At 43.9% G+C, this 22,153-nt stretch overlaps 1 protein-coding gene across 1 annotated transcript in view; it reads left to right on the forward strand.

Moving 5' to 3' along the window:
- Nucleotides 1–16,857, forward strand: part of KCNC4 (potassium voltage-gated channel subfamily C member 4) — a 59,605-nt gene extending 42,748 nt beyond the window's left edge. Inside the window, exon 4 of the mRNA XM_072137407.1 lies at nucleotides 16,403–16,857. Coding sequence (XP_071993508.1) covers nucleotides 16,403–16,653 — 251 coding nt within the window. The 3' untranslated portion in view covers nucleotides 16,654–16,857. The remainder of the gene's footprint in view (nucleotides 1–16,402) is intronic.
- Nucleotides 16,858–22,153: the final 5,296 nt, after the last annotated feature.

Raw genomic sequence — 22,153 nt, forward strand, 5'->3', positions numbered from 1 at the left:
CATCACATAGACCAAGGCACTGCGTCCATACTGTGGGCTACAAATTTCAGCCCATGCGTTTCAAGGGCTAAACACTCTTAATCATGGCTACCACATATCTGAGTGGAAAAGGCTATATAATGTTCACGGGAAACAAGTCAGTGGGAGAAGGGGGAAACCAAGAGCTCTCCCCCAACAATGACGTGCATAAAATTCTAATATTCTGCCACCGCTCAGGTATGTTGCGTAATAATGTTTGAAAACACAATTTATTCATTACCTTTAAAGCATAAGTATGTATATAAAATTATAACTGCATTAAAAACAAACACAAAATATGTAGTCACATGGAGAGGGAAGCAAGATATTGATATAAACATTTTTTAGTAAGGCAACGACACAGGAGAAAGTAGATAGCTAATTAAATCTGATGGAGGTGAGAAGAACAATGACCCGTTGCTGAACACAAATGCCAGATATATGTATTAGACAATATTGATGGAAATACTAGCAAATACTAGACCTCAGTCTGGTTGTGAATAAATTACTGATGGAAGCTGGGACAATGCACTGGTGGTCTATTTTTATGCAAATATAGGGATTACATTTTTTTTCCACAGAGCACCTAGCCTCAATGTTGTATCATTTCACTTAGCGGACTGCATGCAAACATGCTCGGCCTGTGGAAATGGACCTGTATGCTGCTCAGATCCTATGGACCGAGCACCAGTGCAGAGGACATGAGTCCTGGCATCATAGAGAAATATGATGCAAAGCTTTCCTCTCCTGCTGTTACACAGTTGTTACAGTGACAGCGCTTCTGTTTGTCCGGCAGGCAAGGACTCCATGCTTCATATCATATGGACATATCATAAAAAAACAAGCCAGTGTATATAGGCAAAATATAAAACATTTTATTCCAAAACCATTTTAATCAAGACATACACAAAATCTCATAAAAACATTTAAAACGTGTAAAGACACATTAAATTCATATGAACCAACAATACCAAGGTCCGTATTACGCCATACATGGTAATAGTAAAGGCTATCTCCCCAAAATGGTAACAAATAGGTTATGTATACACCACAGAAGGTCAGCACTGGAAAAAGTCAGTGTAAGGCCCGTTCCACACTTGCGATGAACTCGCATCACACTCGCAACGCAAGCTGCCTGGAACGCACGTCCCGAACGCTGCACACCGGGAGTGAACAAACATGCTGAGTTCACTCCCGGTGTGCAGCGTTTGGGCCGTGCGTTCCCGGCAGCATGCGTTGCGAGTGTGATGCGAGTTCATCGCATCACACTCGCAAGTGTGGAACGGGCCTATCAGAGCATAATTACAAATTTCACAAAAGTAAACGTGACATATCATAAATAGCCCAATAGAATTGATATATTCAAAATGATTTGGTTTCAGATAAAGCCCCTAATGATAGAGATGAATACTTAAAGGGATATTTCAGGAATCAGCATAATTCATATACAAATAGGTACTTAAAATATAAGCTAATATGTAATTAGTTGTTGTTTAAAATTTTGCTACCCTTAGCGGAAAAATGCTGTTGACATAGGCTGTAATGAAGAATTAAAATGTTACTGGCCCTTTAATCAGTCTGTTGATTTTCTCCTTGCGGAGCAGACACAGGACAGAAGATGGCCACTGGTCACATGACCACATCACATGTCCGGCACCTGCCTGGGCAGGTCATGTGATCAGCACTACGTTTGGCTGTAGTCGGTTGGTTGCAATGCATCCAGTTTGGCCAGTGTTGTGTCATTACTATGGTAACAGAGCAGGACAGTCTATTACATCATCGCTGGGAGCAGTTACTGAGAACTAAAGGATCATAGGACCTCTGGTGGGACCCAGCAATTCCAATCAAGCCTACTGGACCACACATACTCAGATTACTTTTCTAATTACTTTCCCTTTTTTGATATATTTTATATGATTTCATATATGATTATGATGACATACAATAGGTTTTAATGTACTGTTCCATTCACTTATTATTGTTCAACTGAGCTGCCTATCCTTGGGTGACTGCCTACCTCCAATATTTTTATCTATATGGATGTATATTTGAAATGTATTCTTTATAATACATTGGGTGTAGAGATGAGCGAACATACTCGTCCGAGCTTGATGCTCGATCGAGCATTAGCGTACTCGTAACTGCTCGTTGCTCGGACGAGTATTTCGCCCGCTCGAGAAAATGGCAGCTCCCGCCGTTTTGCTTTTTGGCGGCCAGAAACAGAGCCAATCACAAGCCAGGAGACTCTGCACTCCACCCAGCATGACGTGGTACCCTTACACGTAGATAGCAGTGGTTGGCTGGCCAGATCAGGTGACCCTGGGATAGACTAGCCGCTGCCCGCGCTGCTCGGATCATTCTCTGTCTGGATGCCGCTAGGGAGAGAGCTGCTGCTGCTCAGGGAAAGCGTTAGGGTGTTCTATTAGCTTACTGTTAGGCAGGAGTGATTCTTAAAGAACCCAACAGCCCTTCTTAGGGCTACAATAACGTTATAATTTTTTTTTTTTTATTTGCAGCTAGTACCATATTGTGAGGAATTAGCAGGGGGACTTGCTACCGTTGTGTTTAGCTCTTAGTGACACACATATCCACCTCAAACACCAAAGTGGGAAAATTTATTAGGGGTTTGAGTAGAATTAGGCACAGTCTGCCAGTTTCTTTTTATTTTACGTTTATTTTTTTCATAACTCAGCGTCATCTCATCTGGCATAGTAGTGTGCTGTAATACTTGGCTAGAAAATAGCCATAGGAGAATACAAATGTCTTAATTACGCCTACAGTAGCGTTATATATATTTGATTTCTGGTTGATCTGCTGGTGGCTGTACTTGCTGCAGTGCATCTACTATCAAATTGGGAGCAATTTGGAGTCAGACTTGCGACCACTGTGTTTTAGTGACGCACATATCCATCGCAAAGACCGAAGTGGGAAAATTTATTAGGGCCCGGGGTTGTATTTCAATTAGGCACAGTCTGCCAGTTTCTTTTTATTTTACGTTTATTTTTTTCATAACTCAGCGTCATCTCATCTGGCATAGTAGTGTGCTGTAATACTTGGCTAGAAAATAGCCATAGGAGAATACAAACGTCTTAATTACGCCTACAGTAGCGTTATATATATTTGATTTCTGGTTGATCTGCTGGTGGCTGTACTTGCTGCAGTGCATCTACTATCAAATTGGGAGCAATTTGGAGTCAGACTTGCGACCACTGTGTTTTAGTGACGCACATATCCATCGCAAAGACCGAAGTGGGAAAATTTATTAGGGCCCGGGGTTGTATTTCAACTAGGCACAGTCTGCCATTTCCTTTTTTATTTTACGTTTATTTTTTTCATAACTCAGCGTCATCTCATCTGGCATAGTAGTGTGCTGTAATACTTGGCTAGAAAATAGCCATAGCAATAGGATAGCATCGTTTGGTTTTAAAAACTAAAAAACACAAAAAAAAAAAAAAAAAAAAGTTAAAAAAAAAAAAAAAGTTATAACTCTCATTTTCAAAATGTTTAACCCGAGGGCTAGGGGTAGAGGACGAGGGCGGGGACGTGGGCGTCCAACTACTGCAGGGGTCAGAGGCCGTGGTCCTGGGCGGGGTGAGACACCACCTGCTTATGAGGGAGCAGGGGAACGCCGCAGAGCTACACTCCCTAGGTTCATGTCTGAAGTTACTGGGACTCGTGGTAGAGCACTGTTGAGGCCAGAACAGTGCGAACAGGTGATGTCGTGGATTGCCGACAATGCTTCGAGCAATTTGTCCACCAGTCAGTCTTCCACGCAGTCCACCCATGTCACCGAAATCGGCACTCCTCCAGCTCCTGCACCTCAGCCTCCTCCCCCCCAGTCTGCCCCCTCCCAGCAAAATTTGCCATTTGAACCGGCATACTCTGAGGAACTGTTTTCTGGACCCTTCCCACAGTCACAAACCACTTGTCCGGTTGCTGATGAGCAATTTTCCGATGCCCAGGTTTTCCACCAGTCGCAGTCTGTGGGTGATGATGACCTTGTTGACGTAGTGGAAGAAGTGTGTAAAGAGGTGTCCGACGATGAGGAGACACGGTTGTCAGACAGTGGGGAAGTTGTTGTCAGGGCAGGAAGTCCGAGGGGGGAGCAGACTGAGGGATCGGAGGATGATGAGGTGACAGACCCAAGCTGGGTTGAGAGGCCGGGTGAACACAGTGCTTCTGAGACGGAGGAGAGTCCTCGACCAGAACAGGTTGGAAGAGGCAGTGGTGGGGCCAGACGGAGAGGCAGGGCCAGAGCTGGTGCATCAGCGCCAAATGTGTCAACTAGTGAAGCTCCCGTGGCGAGGGCTCCTGCGGCGAGGGCTAGATTTTCAGAAGTCTGGAGGTTCTTTAAGGAAACACCGGATGACCAACGGACTGTGGTGTGCCACATTTGCCAAACCAGGATCAGCAGGGGTTCCACCACTACTAGCTTAACTACCACCAGTATGCGCAGGCATATGAATGCTAAACACCCCACTCAGTGGCAACAAGCGCGTTCACCTCCGGCCGTGCACACCACTGCTCCTTCCCCTGTGTCAGCTGATAGTCAGCCCCCTGCCCAGGACCCTGCCACAAAAACCCCATCGTCACCTCCACGATCCTCCACAGCATCCACCAGCGTTCAGCTCTCCATACCCCAGACGCTGGAGCGGAAACGCAAATATAGTGCAACCCACCCGCACGCCCAAGCCCTTAATGTGCACATTTCCAGATTGCTAAGCCTGGAGATGCTGCCCTATAGGCTAGTAGAGACCGAGGCCTTTCGCAGCCTCATGGCGGCGGCCGCCCCTCGGTATTCGGTCCCCAGCCGCCACTACTTTTCCCGATGTGCCGTCCCAGCCCTGCACCAGCACGTGTCAGACAACATAATCCGTGCCCTGACCAACGCCGTTTCTGACAAGGTCCACCTGACCACGGACACGTGGACGAGTGCTGCCGGGCAGGGCCACTATATATCTCTGACGGCACATTGGGTTAACTTGGTGGAGGCTGGGACCGAGTGTGACCCTGCGGCTGGTCATATACTGCCGACGCCGAGGATTGCGGGGCCTACCTCGGTCCAGGTGTTTGAGGCCTACTATGCCTCCTCCTCCTCCCACCCCTCCTCCACCTCCTCCTCCGAACGACCATCCGTGGGCATGGCGCCATCAGTCGGTAGCTCTAGGCACAGCAGCAGTGCCGTCGCTAAGCGACAGCAGGCGGTGCTCAAACTGCTGAGCCTAGGCGATAAAAGGCACACCGCCCAAGAACTATTACAGGGCATCACGGCGCAGACTGATCTGTGGCTGGCACCGCTGAACCTGAAGCCAGGCATGGTTGTGTGTGACAACGGCCGTAACCTGGTGGCGGCTCTGCAGCTCGGCAGACTGACACATGTGCCATGCCTGGCCCATGTGTTAAATCTGATAGTTCAGCGTTTCCTCAAGACATACCCCAATCTGTCTGATTTGCTCACGAAGGTGCGCCGCATCTGTGCGCATTTCAGGAAGTCCAGCACAGATGCTGCCACTCTCAGGGCAGCGCAGCGCCGCCTCCAACTGCCCGCTCACCGACTGTTGTGCGACGTGCCCACGAGGTGGAATTCAACACTGACCATGTTATCCAGAGTTTACCAGCAGCGCCGAGCGATTGTAGACTGCCAGATGTCAACTTCCACCAGAACTGGTAGTCAGGTCAGTCAGCTTCCTCAAGTCTACAATGAGGAGTGGACGTGGATGTCTGATATCTGTCAGGTGCTGAGTAACTTTGAGGAGTCAACACAGATGGTCAGTGGCGATGCCGCCATCATCAGCCTCACCATCCCGCTGCTTGGCCTGTTGAAAAACTCTCTGGTCAGCATGAAGTCGGAAGCTTTGCGCTCCTCACAAGAGACAGGGGAAGAAGATTCCCTTGTTGATAGCCAAAGCACCCTTAGGTCTGTTTCTCAGCACATATCGGAGGAGGTGGAGGTGGAGGAGGATGAGGAGGAAGAGGAGGAGAATGTTGGCGAGACACAAGAGGGGACCATTGTTGAGTCCTACACTGTTGAGCGTGTATGGGCAGAAGAAGAGGAGTTGGAGGAGTTGGAGGAGGAGGAAATGGACAGTCAGGCCAGTGAGGGGAGTGAATTCTTACGCGTTGGTACTCTGGCGCATATGGCAGATTTCATGCTAGGCTGCCTATCCCGTGACCCTCGCGTTCAAAGAATTTATTCCAGCACCGATTACTGGGTGTTCACTCTCCTGGACCCACGGTACAAGCAAAATCTTTCCACTCTCATCCCTGGAGAGGAAAGGAGTGTGAGAATGCATGAATACCAGCAGGCCCTGGTGCACAAGCTGAAACAGTATTTCCCTTCTGACAGCGCTAGCGGCAGAGTGCGTAGTTCTGCGGGACAAGTAGCGAGGGAGAGTAGGCGAGCAGGCAGCTTGTCCAGCACTGGCAAGGGTACGCTTTACAAGGCTTTTGCCAGCTTTATGTCACCCCAGCAAGACACTGTCACCTGTCCCCAGTCTCGGCAGAGTAGGGCTGATCTTTACAGAAAGATGGTGAGGGAGTACGTAGCTGACCATACCATCGTCCTAAATGATCACACAGCTCCCTACAACTACTGGGTTTCAAAGCTGGACATGTGGCACGAACTGGCGCTCTACGCCTTGGAGGTTCTTGCCTGCCCTGCCGCTAGCGTCTTGTCAGAGCGGGTTTTCAGTGCAGCTGGTGGCATCATCACCGATAAGCGTACACGCCTGTCGACTGACAGCGATGACAGACTGACGCTTATCAAGATGAATAAAGCATGGATTTCTCCTAATTTCAAATCTCCAGCAGGTGAAGGAAGCTCAACCTGAATAATTTATCCACTCCTCCTCCTCCTCATTTTCCTCCTTCTCCTCCTCTTTCTACAGTAAAGCAGAGGAAACTGGCTGTTTTTTGACAGGGCCCACTGGCTCTAGGTATAGTACTTTATGCATTTAATTTTTCTGGAGGGCCACCGACACGGTCCTCTGTTTTAAACAATTTTTGGGAGTGCCACATACAGGCACTCAATCTATTCAATTTTTCTGGAGGGCCACCTTTCCGGTCCTCTGTTTTAAACAATTTTTTGGGACTGCCACATACAGGCACTCACTCTATTCCATTTTTCTGGAGGGCCACCTACCTGCTCCTCTGGTTTAAAAACTTTTTTGGACTGCCACATACAGGCACTCAATCTATTCCATTTTTCTGGAGGGCCACCTACCTGCTCCTCTGGTTTAAAAACTTTTTTGGACTGCCACATACAGGCACTCAATCTATTCCATTTTTCTGGAGGGCCACCTACCTGCTCCTCTGGTTTGAAAAATTTTTTGGACTGCCACATACAGGCACTCAATCTATTCCATTTTTCTGGAGGGCCACCTACCTGCTCCTCTGGTTTGAAAAATTTTTTGGACTGCCACATACAGGCACTCAATCTATTCCATTTTTCTGGAGGGCCACCTACCTGTTCCTCTGGTTTGAAAAATTTTTTGGACTGCCACATACAGGCACTATCCAAATTGAATTGTCTCCATAGCAGCCTCCACACGTTGTCTCCATTGCTACCTCCAAAAGTCGTCCATATAGCTGCCTCCATACATCGTCCCTTTATCAAACGAGGTTTGTCAGGCCGAAATTTGGGTTGTTTTCATGCATTCCACATCAAAGTTGTTAACTTTGTCGCCACCCTGCTGTGTTATCCACAAAATACACTGGCAAACTTTGACCATTTACGGATATTATTTCAGCGCTTCTTGCGCATCTGTTTACATTCCCCTCACCCGCCATATCCTAAACTTATAAGAACGCTACTACACTTGATCTTATACAAAAGGTTCTTAGAAGTGCTGTTTGGGGAGTAGCCTAGAGACAGGGGCTTGGATTGGCGAAAGCTCGCCTAGCAGCGGAGCGCCAGCTCCATGCGCACCATGCGCTTCTTGCGCATCTGTTTACATTCCCCTCACCCGCCATATCCCAAACTTATAAGAACGCTACTACACTTAACTTGGTGCAGGCTGGGACCGAGTCTGACCCTGGGGCTGGTCATATACTGCCGACGCAGAGGATTGCGGGGCCTACCTCGGTCCAGGTCTCAAAGGCCTACTATACCTCCAAATCCTCCCACCCCTCCTCCACCTCCTCCTCCTCCGAATTACCATCCGTGGGCATGGCGCCATCAGTCGGTAGCTCTAGGCACAGCAGCAGTGCCGTTGCTAAGCGACAGCAGGCGGTGCTCAAACTGCTGAGCCTAGGTGATAAAAGGCACACCGCCCAAGAGCTATTGCAGGGCATTCCACATCAAACTTGTTAACTTTGTCGCCACCCTGCTGTGTAAGCCACAAAATATACTGGAAAACTTTTTTCATTTACGGATATTATTTCAGCGCTTCTTGCGCAGATGTTTACATTCCCCTCACCCGCCATATCCCAAACTTATAAGAACGCTACTACACTTGATCTTATCCGAAAGGTTCTTAGAAGTGCTGTTTGGGGAGTAGCCTAGAGACAGGGGCTTGGATTGGCGAAAGCTCGCCTGGCAGCGGAGCGCCAGCTCCATGCCAAGAACCAACTAACATAGTTTTAACTGCAGCACCTTTAATCTACTACTAGTTCACTGCCTCCATACATCGTCCCCTTATCAAACGAGCTGTGTCAGGCAGAATTTTGGATTGTTTTCATGGCTTCCATGTTAACTTTGTCGCCACCCTGCTGTGTAATCCACAAAATATACTGGCAAACTTTTATCATGTACCAATATTATTTGAGCGCTTCTTGCTCACCTCCTTTGGTTCCTCTCTGCTACCCATTGGTTTGAAGCCTGAGTCCATTTAGGGTATGTCGCCATGCCACTCTCTAGCCTTCCGCTGCTGCCGCTGCCTCTGCATGCCGTCTCCTATAGTGTCAGGGTCAATTATTGGATGTTTTAGATGCTATCTAGCTTCATTCTGTCACTCTGTCATGGCCATGCTGTTGCCCATAATTTTGGCATAATGGTGCATTTAAGCAGCCTCAGAGGCATCCATGCATGCTGCCCCTGCTGTTTCCTGTCCATTTCCGTGGTGTTTCCATCCTTTTCTGAGGTTCCCAGGTGTTTGGCCAAGCTTCCCTGTGCAGAGCCTTGGTCCCCTTGAAAAATGCTCGAGTCTCCCATTGACTTCAATGGGGCTCGTTACTCGAAACGAGCACTCGAGCATCGGGAAAAGTTCGTCTCGAATAACGAGTACCCGAGCATTTTAGTGCTCGCTCATCTCTAATTGGGTGTATGTTTAAAATATTATTTTTTTTAATTATTTTGTTTTATAAACCATTGAAGAGTAACACGGGAACTACATTTTGATGCACTGGGTACAGGCAGTCCCCGGGTTACATACAAGATAGGGACTGTAGGTTTGTTCTTAAGTTGAATTTGTATGTAAGTCGAAACTGTATATTTTATCATTGTAGTTCCCGACAATTTTTTTTTTTTTGCCCCAGTGACAATTGGAGTTTTAAATTTTTTTGCTGTAATAGGACCAAGAATTATCAATAAAGCTTCATTGCAGACAATTTTAAGCTGATTATTGCAATCTGGGACTATTTTAAAGCATCCAGAGAGCTGCACCAGAGGTCACAGTGGGCAGAGGGGTCTGTCTGTAACTATGGGTTGTCTGTAAGTCGGGTGTCCTTAAGTAGGGGACCGCCTGTATATATATTTCTTCTGTTACATGATGATGTATTTTGATTGTAATATTACTTGATTGTAGTGGTGTACTTAAAGTATTATGCCTTATTTACAGGTTTGGAAGTGGTATCATATTATTGAGGTTTCATTTTAGATATGTTTTATAGGGTATATATTATTAAATCAACTTGTGTTATTGACTTTAATTATGGGTTCAGTGATAAGATTACATTTGTTCCCTTGTCCTTTAGGTGTTTACCACTTCTTTGATGTATATATAATGAATTTGATATCTATTTGATCCACTACACTACACTGTGCTGCTCGGTCTGTGGGAGCTGACCAGCACACAGGTCCATAGCGCTTTTGCTTTATGCACCAAGTTTGATACATGTGATGGCTCACAGTTGACTTTAGATGAATACATATCTTTTGATTTGAATAGACTAACCACTAAAGGATCAAGATATACCTTCCTTTGTTACTGTGGTTACATCAATGGTTTTGATAGGTCACAAAATTGCAATTTAGTAATAGTTTGCCTTACATACCACCAGGAGCAAGGATTGTAAACCAATCCCACTAACATACTGGTGTGTCACCTCTGGCAGGATCCACTCTTCTTTGAACCTTCTATGTCATTGTTTTTAAGAAAAAAAGGCTTAAAAAAGTATGCAAACAACCTTAGGGGCTTTAGGCTTTATTAACACCTAGGGAGTGAATATAACCCAGGGCATAAAAAGATAACAGTGGATCCTGCCAGAGGGGGCACATACCAGTATGTCATTGTGCTTGGTGTACAAACTTTGATCTTGGTGGTAGATTTACTTCTCCTATATCCATTCCAGTAAAATCTGAATTTGGCAGGCTCTGAGCTCTAGTATGTCTTCATGTCATGCTTTATAAAATCAAGACCTCTGGGCAGTGTATTCTGCACACAGACAAAAGAATATACCAACATTTGGAAAAGTAAATTGAATTGTGTTTAGAGATGGGAGAATCGATTTGAATGAAGTGGAATTCGATACAAATTTCACCTAAAATTCGATTCGCTATGAATCCGAAGTTTACGCTGATTCTTGGGAACAAAGTTTTTTTCCCCCCGCTCTTTTAGCTAAATGGGCGCGAGCACAACGTGATACATGGGGCAGAGAACTCTGGAAAGGAGAAAGGAACACCCTCGATGACATCTGCAGACCAGTAAGCCAATCAGCCCCCCGCAGGCTTATGTGATGTCACATCCCTATAAAAACTGTCAGCCATTTGCAATCTCGGCATTTAACACTGCATGTGCTGTCTGTAGCGATTTCTGCTCCATTCCCAGGGTGTGCGTTTAGGGGGATCTGTATACCCCAAATAGCAGTTCTTTTTTGTTACTGAAGCCACTAGGAAGAAATTTGTTTAATATCTACACAGCTGCTGTAGTGATTTCTGCCCCTCTCCCAGGGTGTGCGTTTAGGGGGATATGTATACCCCAAATAGCAGTTCTTTTTTGTTACTGAAGCCATTAGGAAGAAATCTATGTTATATCCGCACAGCAGCTGTAGTGATTTATGCTCCTCTCTAAGGGTGTCCGTTGTGGGGTATCTGTATAACGCAAATTCCCATACTTTTTGTGTTACTAAAGTTGAGAGCAAGAAATACTTGTCAAATCCATGTAGTTTATAGAGTGATTTTCGCTCCAATTACAGGGTGTCTGTTGTGGGGTATCTGTATAACGCAAATTCCATACTTTTGTGTTGCGAAAGTTTAGAGCAAGAAATACGTGTCAAATCCACTCTGTGTTGCGTAAGTTGAGAGCAAGAAATACGTGTCAAATCCACTCTGTGGCTTACCAGGTTGCCTCCACCTCCACACTGTATCATTGTGCCACTCTGCCTACTCATGCTGCTGCCAACTTACCGCTGTCTCCCTGGAACACCCAGTGATTTCCATAATACTGTTTTCACCCTCTACCGCTCTATGACGTTGCCACTATGTTTAGTGTTCCCCTTCATTTCATCTGTCAGCAGAATGAAATGCTTGAGGATAGATAGCCAAAAGCAGGAGTGGATACAGAACACAGAGGACATGCAAATATCCCACTTACTGGTCATCTCTGTTTTGGATCCACTCCTGTTTGTTTTTGGCTTTAGCAATACTGATGATGAATTATTGACCGATTGAAAGCTGACACTGGTGGATGAAATGAAGGGCAAGTTGATCAGTGACGCCAATGCAGAATTACTGCCAACACCCTCTGCACTCTTTTGGGGGGTTTCTACATGTATCTGGGTTTAACAGAACAGGTTCTGTCATAATCTTTGGAATCATCTGATGTCAGTGCAAAAAGAGTGGGATCTTGGCTCAGTCTTTTCTAGCTGGTACAGGCGTTACCTTGTCAGGCTGCGTTCCCGCTTCACTTATTTGGTCAAGTCGGCCCCTGTAAGTGCCCATGGAATTGAAGAGTGAAGCGATTCTAAGAGCGGCGGCTGTCAGGTGCGTGTCATACTAAAACACAGCATATTTTGAAGACCAAAGCATATTTGAGCATGGCAAAATGTTCTACAACACCCTACAGGCTCTCTACAGCCAGGAAATACCTGTTTTTTAACTTGATTTGTCACGATGCGATTCGGGTTGAATAAAATTTTTTCAAAAAATTCAGCGGACCGGGTCGAACCGAATTTCAACAAATTCACCCGTCTCTAATTGTGTTATTATTATGCATCAGGCAGAGTCTGTCTTTAGTGTTGAAGCACATGCAGGAATTTGTTGGATGAGGATACATATGTATTGCTATAGAAGCAATTATCCACATGGCCCTGTTAAACATCCATTCATATAGCCTAAATAAAAGCCACATGTAGTCACAAAGGACAATGACAGCCACATGCCTCCATAAAGGTCAGTTAAACACAACCCTAAATAATGCAAGTAAGCTTGGATGCCATTCACAGTTAAAAGCTCCTTATGTTACTTCACTGGAAACATTAACACAGTATTCTGGCTTACAAGGCATGAAAAAGTCTCAATTCCTGGCAAAAAAAAACAGGAATTGCCACTCCACTTCCTTCTCAGCACCTCAGTGCCACTCTTTGAAAAGTGGCTAGGGAGTGGCCGCAGAATTTACTGAATTCTGGCATGGAATCCAGCTGCAGCCTGCACCACAATTCAGTAAATACCTGATATAGAATTCATGCAGGCACACATGACAGAACCTCTTAATATGCACGATCCACCCATTCTTGATAAATTCCCCCTACTGAGTTATACAGCATATTATGTGCAGTTGGAGAGAGGGTAACTAGGAAGGTAAATGTGCACCTGTTCTTTGTTTTCATCACCTATTTGTTGAAAAATTAATGATACCAAAAACTAGGGGTATTCCCACAAAGACAAGTTTCTTAAATGTACTCAGGATAACAAAACAGCACATTCTCTGTTATTAACAAAAGCATTTCACAGATATAATTTCAACTTGTCTCTATCAGTCCTGGTGTACACAATTTTGCTTTCCCCCTAGACCCGACCCTGTATCTTCTGACTTTAGGGTCAGCAGCCATCTTGCCATCTGAGGCTTCATAAGCTCTTCTCTCCCTCTGCTCTCTGTAGGAGCCCCACCACCTTGCTTTCCAGGACAAGCTCTCAAACACTGACACAGACACTGGCGTCTTCCCAGCATGTACATAGCGTGAGGAGTGTAAAGCTACAAGCTACAGGCAGATAAGTTCTTTATCCTGGGCAGAAGGGGGGAGGTATATAGTTGTGTGTGTCTATGGCTAAGATGTAGAAGTGCTGAGAATGTTATATACAAATCATGGATTTCATCATCTCTGATCCATCTCTCTTTCTAAGTGTCAGATACTAGTACAATGTTCAGAAACTAAATGAAAGTGTATATAAACATATACCCTGATAATCTAACCACATTGTGAGCACATAGAACTAGATGGATCATAATATGTCTGCTCTGAGAGTCCCCTCCCACTCTGGAATTCTACACTGACCATCACTGAGTTATAGGAGCTAAAACGGCAATAAAATTGAGTAAAATTGTAAAGTAAGGGGTTAAAAATTATCTTTATTGTGTTAATATCACTAGGGGATTGAAATTGGAGAATTTTCTTTCACGGGTAAAGCCCTTTAAGGACACGCCCTTAAATTGCCTTCAGGACCTTCAAGACAAAGCAATTTTTTAGTTTTTCCCTGCTCAAATTCCAAAAGACATGGGCATATGAGAGCTTGTTTTTTGTAGTAAGATCTGTATTTTCCAATGGGTTCATCTTTATGGTAAAAATAGTATAATGATTCAATTTCATTAACTCTTTCCTGTAGCGAAACAGAATAAAACACCACTTGTTTTTTTAATTAAAACTTTTACACAGTTCGCCATAGAGTATAGTTAACATGATACAACTATTCTGTCGTTGATTACAATTAAGGAGACACCAAACATGTTCAGGTTTTCTTATGTCTTACTGCTTTAGCAAATAAAACACTTTTTTGAGGAAATCGCAATGCCTATGTGTCGTCATATTACGAGAACTATAACGTTTTTATTACTCATTCAAAAGAGGGTTATTGGGGCTTGTTTATTGCGGGAAAAGTTAATGGTTAGATTGGTACTATTATACTGTACATCTGACTTTTTGATTACTTTCTATTACATATTTTTGGGAGGTTGGAAGCACTAGAATTGCAATTTTATTTTTCTTATAACCTTCACAATATGGGTATAAAAAAGTAATATTTGCTTGACCAATGTAAATTTTGTGGGTGGGGGTTATTTTAGTAGAAAATATAATTATATATAGGGAAAAGGGTATTTTTGTGGTTTTAAAAAAATTTTATTTATTTATTTTTTTAAAAGCTTTACTTAACTTTTTTTTAACTAATTTTAACTTACACTGGGGATACCTTGATCCCTCATACAATACATTACAGTATTTTTGTTGTTCTCTGCTGTTTTGTGACTGTTTGCCTATGATACCCAGGCTTCATCTGACCTCCAGCTTGCATGGCAACCCCCCCCCCTCCCATACCCCGCAATTGCGTTGTTCCCTCTGTCTCTCTCCTTTACTACTGTGGGATTGTAATTGATTGCGGCAGTTAAGAGTTTAAACAGCCCGGCAAGGAGAGATCTCCCTGCTGGGCGATATAGATCGTCCTAATGCGGCAACGGGCCATTAATTATATCATCCTATGGCAGCACCAATTAAACCAAAACCAGGAGTGGGTTCAAAATGTGTAACAGATACAGATCATTTCATTATACATTCTCCCTGTGTAGATTGCACTCCATACAGTGAAAGGGTTAATATGTAAGTGCATGTCCCAGGCTGCATTCTCACGTGTTGCATTGGTGAGAAACTCAACTGTTTGTAAGACAAGAGGTGAGACCATTTCCCAAAAGAATATAGCATGATTTTTTTAATACACAATAGCAAGCCAAGTCAAAAAGTCAACATATTCATTCTATTTTTATCTTGACACAAATGAGTCCTGGCCGACACAGAAACGGCTGTCTGCTACACCATTGTACTAGGTAAAATCGCAAAAACCTAAAGATCTGTTATTTTATCATTAAGGTCAATAGAATAAGGATTCCTTATCATGCACATCTATAGCATCAGAATCCAATGGATCAGCTATACTTTACATTAGAAGCTACACACTTGTGTGCAGTATAGTTACAGTATAGGGGAAAGACGAATTGGGGGACAAACAAACCACTTTGTGTTTGTGTATTGACTCTATATGTCCCCCATAAGGTCATATAAATCCCCTGGGGGACATTTTAAAATTTTTTCTTTTTTTAACATTTTTTTTTACTTGTTTTCATCAGTAACCGGGGAATCTAAAAAAGCCCCATTTACAGGGAGAAACGGCCCTCTGTGGGGACGAATGTTTGATCAGAACTGTAATCCCTACAGACTTGCCGATCACGTGGCTCTACAGACATGGTGGCAGTGTCTGCTCTGCTCCTCATTGCATCGTGTTACCTCAGGGCGATTCTGTGAGGATCGGAGAAGAAAGAAATGTTCCTTCTCCCTAAGGTCCTGCTCCCAAGAGTGTCGCTCGCTGACGTCGAAAGTCAGTGGGCGGTTGGGATTCAGTTAAATACAATGCTAGCAATATGAGTATGAGGCCTCATGTGCATATCACAAGCTGTAAATAATAGACCTGTGGTCCTTTGTGGGACTAGTCCCAAGCAGATGACAGGAGGAAAGAGTACCCCAGCCACAGGGAGAAACATTACCTCCCAGGGAGAAACAAGACTTGCTCTGAGTTTTGTAGCTCAGAGAGTTGGTTCATACACAAGGCCATGTAAACCATGAGCTTATAAAAATATATGAGGTCATGTTCTAGTTATAAAATAACGGCTAGTACACCTCCCCTAAATACATTTGTATACATGAGGCCTAAGTGGCACAGGCCCTAGAAAGCCCATCTCTGCGCTTACTTAACTTAAATATGCAAATGAAGCCTGAGGTGCTACAGCTCAATTAGCAGGTATGGAGCCTGGAGCACCTCAGGCTCATTTACATAAGATTTAAAGCCTTTTTTGGTCAAGACAAGTGCACTCTTAAGCGTCTACTCATACAGATGATGAAATGTACAAAAGATTGCATGTAGATTGTTATTCTTAAGTAAACATAAGGAGTAGTATTGTGAAATATACCATAAAATATAATGTATTACTATATTTCATTCTTATTTTACGTTTCACATTTCTAACAGATTCTAAGCAAAATGGGGATGCCAACACAGTAATGTCAGATGAGGATCATGAAGATCCACCCCCGTTCCAACCACTGGAAGACAACAGAATTATTCGACGAGCCAGTGCCAAAGACAAAAACAAATCAGGAGCCTCATGTTTTCTGCTAAGTTCTGGAGATTATACTTGCACTGCTGATGGAGGAATAAATAAAGGTATTCGAGATATAGATATAGAAATGGACTCACAGATTCTCCTAGGCCCCTCATAAGCTAAATATCCTGTAATTTTGACCTGGATGTATATTAACTCCCAAGTTCATAGTCTTCCCATAGGGAATTGATAAAAAACTACATAGGTGAAGTGTTACAATTTGTCTCTGGTCACCTGTGTGGTAAAATGTTTCTTATTCATGCCTTTTATCACTGTCTAAAGGAAAATCTAAATAAAGTTCAATCTGTGTAAGAAAATAAAACTATTGTTCATAAAACTTGTGTTTCTTAATCTTTTGTTGTGTCATTTAAAGGGAACCTGTCACCAGAGACCTCATTTTTACTAAAGACAGGTTGCAGAAGCTTATTACACCTGCAGTGCAAATATGTATTTCTGCTTTCTCTAAGCATATGCATTACAATATAATTGTATGATATAGTTTACCTTGCACCCTGACAAAATCCTCTGGTAAGTCCCAGGGGTAGCTCTGAATTAGATGCATTAAAAAACATGTGACTTGTCTATGCTGTGCATTGCTCAGCTCTCAGCCCTCACCTTTGTGCTCCTGTACATCTGCTCCCTCCTGCTCCTTCACTCACAGATAGAGCTTGCAGTGTGGTGAGCTGACATCAGTGGAGAGGGAGGAGCTGTACAGGAGCATAAAGGTGGGGGCTGAGAGCTGAGCAGTGTGCAGTACAGACAAGTCACGTGTTGTTTTTTGAAATGTATCCAAACCAAAGCCAACCCCTGGGACTTAACAGATGATCCTGCCAGCGTACAAGGTAAGTTGTAATACACAATTACACTCACAATTCAACAAGGTGCTGGAAGCATTCCTCAGAGATTTTGGTCCATATTGACATGATGGCATCACACAGTTGCCGCAGATTTGTCGGCTGCACATCCATGATGAGAATCTCCCGTTCCACCACATCCCAAAGATGCTCTATTGGATTGAGATCTGGTGACTGTGGAGGCCATTTGAGTACAGTGAACTCATTGTCATGTTCAAGAAACCAGTCTGAGATGATTCCAGCTTTATGACATGGCGCATTATCCTGCTGAAAGTAGCCATCAGATGTTGGGTACATTGTGGTCATAAAGGGATGGACATGGTCAGCAACAATACTCAGGTAGGCTGTGGCGTTGCAACGATGCTCAATTGGTACCAAGGGGCCCAAAGAGTGCCAAGAAAATATTCCCCACACCATGACACCACCACCAGCCTGAACCGTTGATATAAGGCAGGATGGATCCATGCTTGACACCAAATTCTGACCCTACCATCCGAATGTCACAGCAGAAATCAAGACTCATCAGACCAGGCAACGTTTTTCCAATCTTCCACTGTCCAATTTCGATGAGCTTGTGCAAATTGTAGCCTCAGTTTCCTGTTCTTAGCTGAAAGGAGTAGCACCCGGCGTGGTCTTCTGCTGCGGTAGCCCATCTGACTCAAAGTTCAACGTACTGTACATTCAGAGATGCTCTTCTGCCTACCTTGGTTGTAACGGGTGACGATTTGAGTCACTGTTGCCTTTCTATCAGCTCAAACCAGTCTGCCCATTCTCCTCTGACCTCTGGCATCAACAAGGCATTTCCGCCCACAGATGGTTCACTGGATGTTTTTTCTTTTTCGAACCATTCTCTGTAAACCCTAGAGATGGTTGTGCGTGAAAATCCCAGTAGATCAGCAGTTTCTTAAATACTCAGACCAGCCCTTCTGGCACCAACAACCATGCCACGTTCAAAGGCACTCAAATCACCTTTCTTCCCCATACTGATGCTTGGTTTGAACTGCAGGAGATTGTCTTGACCATGTCTACATGCCTATTTGCACGCCATGTGATTGTCTGATTAGAAATTAAGTGTTAACGAGCAGTTGAACATGTGTACCTAATAAAATGGCCGATGAGTGTATATTGTAATTCAAATGCTTAGAGAAGGTAGAAAGGAATATATGTAATGCCAGTTTAAAAGGGTTCTGCAGCCTGTCTTTAATGAAAATTAGGTCCCTGGTGACAGGTTCCCTATAAGTACAAAGATATCATTGGTGGGTCCAAGACTCAAGATACTCACCAGTCACTAAGGCCCAGTTTACACCTGTGTTTGCACCTCCACTATTAAAGGGGTCGAAAAAAGGACTAAGCGCTAAAAGATTAAAACATGTTTTGCCTAAAATCTGAATTGTTATGCTCAAGGTTAATTGAGTAGAAAATTGGATGAAAACTGCAGGACTATATTTTTGTCAGAAATAATGGTAGCACTTCGTCATAGCTCCCCATAGCTTGTTGAAATTTCTGTAATATTTGCCTTATACCACATTTCTGAAGGGTTGTAGTCAGTTTTTAGAGACTTTCATAACTACTACTACAAAATGCATGTGGTCTCAGAAAAACAGCATGGTGTTGTAGGGAAAAGCCTAAAGGGGGAATTTTCCTATGATTTAAGCCGTGCACCTCAGGGTAGATACATCAAGATGCTTAGATCTCCTCATGTATCCATTGGGAAGTTGCACCATTGGACAAACTTATTCCAGGCTCCGACTGGAATAGTTTTGTGTGAAAGCTTGCAAAATTCAGCAGTGAATGTTTGCAGACTTTATCAAGTGTGAAGGCACAAGGCAGGTACATCCCACGCCGGCCCACTCCACCGCTGCCCCCACCCCCTTCATGGTGTGGAGGAGGCATAGTTGTAAGGTAAAGCTGGGCTCACACTTCATTATCTGCCATATGTTGTAAGGACACGTCAGGAGGATTTCGACTTGTCCTCACAACGTATGGCATAGACGTTTCCCACTGTATGCCTATACAGTGGTGTACATTGCCTGGGCACTCCCCTCCCCCCTGAAGGCAGGGGGAGGAGTGTACATTGGCAGGAGAAATAAGGAGCCACACTGAAAAGATATATAGGAGGTATAGTGGCCAGATTGTTGGATTGGCAGCTGAATAGCCCTTGTCCCATCATCACCATGGCTAGTTCTTGGGGGCCTCAATTTGCCAGATTGGCTGTTTGGCCGCCAGTTCGGCAGTGTGTCCAGGCAGCTGTGCGGCTGAACCTGAACATAAATGTTGGATCCGTTCATGTGTACTTCAAAGTCCTTAATTATGCTATATTTATTTCCATCCCCCCGTGTACACAGATCATTTTACACTGATACCTCCTGTTGAAGGCTATTGGAATATGGACATGCTCAGTAGGTTCCTTTGTCCCAAGAACCTATAAAAACTGTCTGCTACCTAAATAAATGGGAATTCTCTCAAACATGTGAAGGTCTGAGTGATTCACCGAGCAGCTCGTACTATACAATGATTTGGACCCACACATCACATCAAGAGATGGGGACATTTCCCTAACATAAATTGCCGCCCGAACAGGGACATGGGTTTGCATGATGCCTACCGGACAATTTAGGGATCATCCTTTCAGGACAGACAGACCATGCAGCTGCACAAAACGGTAAGAAGCTTTTTCTTACAATTTGCTCTGTCTCTCCTTGTTTGGATTGCCCCTTGTCCGGTGAGTTGCATGCCTTTATTGCCCAGTCCAAAGAATCTTGTTATTATTATTTGAAAACTCCATGTGATGTGTGGTAGGGTATATGGGTATTGTGTGAGTTTGAACATGTGTGTTTGATAGCGCTTTGTTGTGATACTGTACTGTACTGGTTTTAAGAAAGTAACATCATAGTATAGCCCCTACCAGAAGAGTCAGCCTTGAAGAGCAGTTGGTGGATCGTAATTCGCTTGAGACAAAGGAGACTGAGTTTGGACAGTCAGACTCTATACATTTTTTTGTGTGGTAGGATCCAAATCTGCTTGAAGGAAGGGGACTACAGTCATTTCTTGACGGGCAAACGGTTTAGGAAAAAAATAGAGATAAAATAAAAGTGGTTAAAACTGCCCTAAGGAAGAGTGACTGCAAGTGTGTGCCGGCACTAGAGATATATAGAAAATTATGGGAAAATTTGCTAGGTAAGATGAGAGGCAATTCGGAGGGAAACCAGCACTGCAGATCGTGAAAGAGAGAGAGGGAAAAGAGGATGTAAAAGGATGTCAGAGAATGTTGGAAAAGGACAAGTATATCAAACGATGGTTGTTTGTATGTTAGTAAATGGAAAGGTTCTTATAAGAACAAAGGCTGGTTGCATGATAATGATATGACGGAAATTGCAAGTGGATAGAAGAAAATTACAGAGGAAGTGACCAGAGGAGGTTATAAAGAAACAGCCATAGGAAATTGTGTGTTGTATGAGTGTTATGACAATGATGGACAAAAACTTTGGACAGACAAAAGACAAAGACAACATTCAGGAAAAGTTCTACCTCCACCCTAAAATGGTGGATGAATTGATGTATGGAAACAAAGACCCAGACTAGCGGGAGACATGTGCAGTGTGGCACCTAGACCCAACCCCCACACTGGAATATATCCGGTCTTGACTAGATTAGAAAAAGTGCGGGCTCTCCACAGAACAAAGAAATTGTCTTCAGATATTTCTCCTGTAGGGGGCATCCCAACTTGATATACTTTAGTAGACCAGTGGTATGGAGGAATGATGCATTACCTAAATGAATGATGCACCCACAGTCCACTCAGCTGTGTTTAGCTGTATTTGGCTATTGCTGTAACTTTAGAGGACAACTAAGATATAGTACCCAGGGAATAAAGGTGCAAGACTCTGCCTTCTTATCTAAGAGTCACCTCTCAGAACTTCAAAGTCCAAAATCCCGGGTAGTAACATATTTGTTACGGATTTTGGTCTTCTGTGGGGAGAACTCCTGGACGGTTGTGCAGTCCCAATTTGATTCCCTGAGCTGACCCTTGCCAGATACTGTAGGTGTTCTATGAGTTTATTACATTATACAGTCCTGCAGATTATGGCAAAGATATAAATATGTGTTTTGCTATATCATGTATTGTGCTTATGGTATTTCATCAGAGTTACCAGATGCGAGGAAAGTCCAGCACACAATTGTGGACATTGTTCATTGCAGGCTTGGACCTGAGAAATTTTGTGATGTATGTTTAATAAAATCAGAAATGTAGTGTAAAACTTTATTAATACACCTAAAGTTTGTTTGTGTAGGATGATAGAGTGAACTTAGATGTTACAATGGTGTGTTAGATTCCTTCTTTGTTATCCTGGCATGCTGGGAGACCTAGTACTACAGACACCACAGGGAGAAGGAGGGGGCTGCCTCCCCCCCTTGTCTCCATGAACACGGGGGGGGGAGGGGGGAGTGGGACAAGTGTTGGAATGTTAAGATGCATGAAAGGAACAATGAGAATGTGTGTTCATTACTGAGGACTGATAACCCTGATGGCCCTAAGCAGATTTTGGGTTTGATTTACTGCAACTTCTGTAATTTTAATGTTTTAACCAGGAGTAAAACCTCCCTATGATCCCATACTATTAGCCCTATTCAGCAGCTATAACGGCAGAAGTTATAACACTCCTAGAAGCCTCCTTACGTCACTGGCTCTAGTGATGCTTCTGCTCAGTATGTGCCCCCACTATGGGCCCCTATTATGTGCCCCCAGCATGACTGTATAGTTTT

This window comes from Engystomops pustulosus, chromosome 2, assembly GCF_040894005.1.
Source record: "Engystomops pustulosus chromosome 2, aEngPut4.maternal, whole genome shotgun sequence".
In the NCBI taxonomy this organism is placed as follows: Eukaryota; Metazoa; Chordata; class Amphibia; order Anura; family Leptodactylidae; genus Engystomops; species Engystomops pustulosus.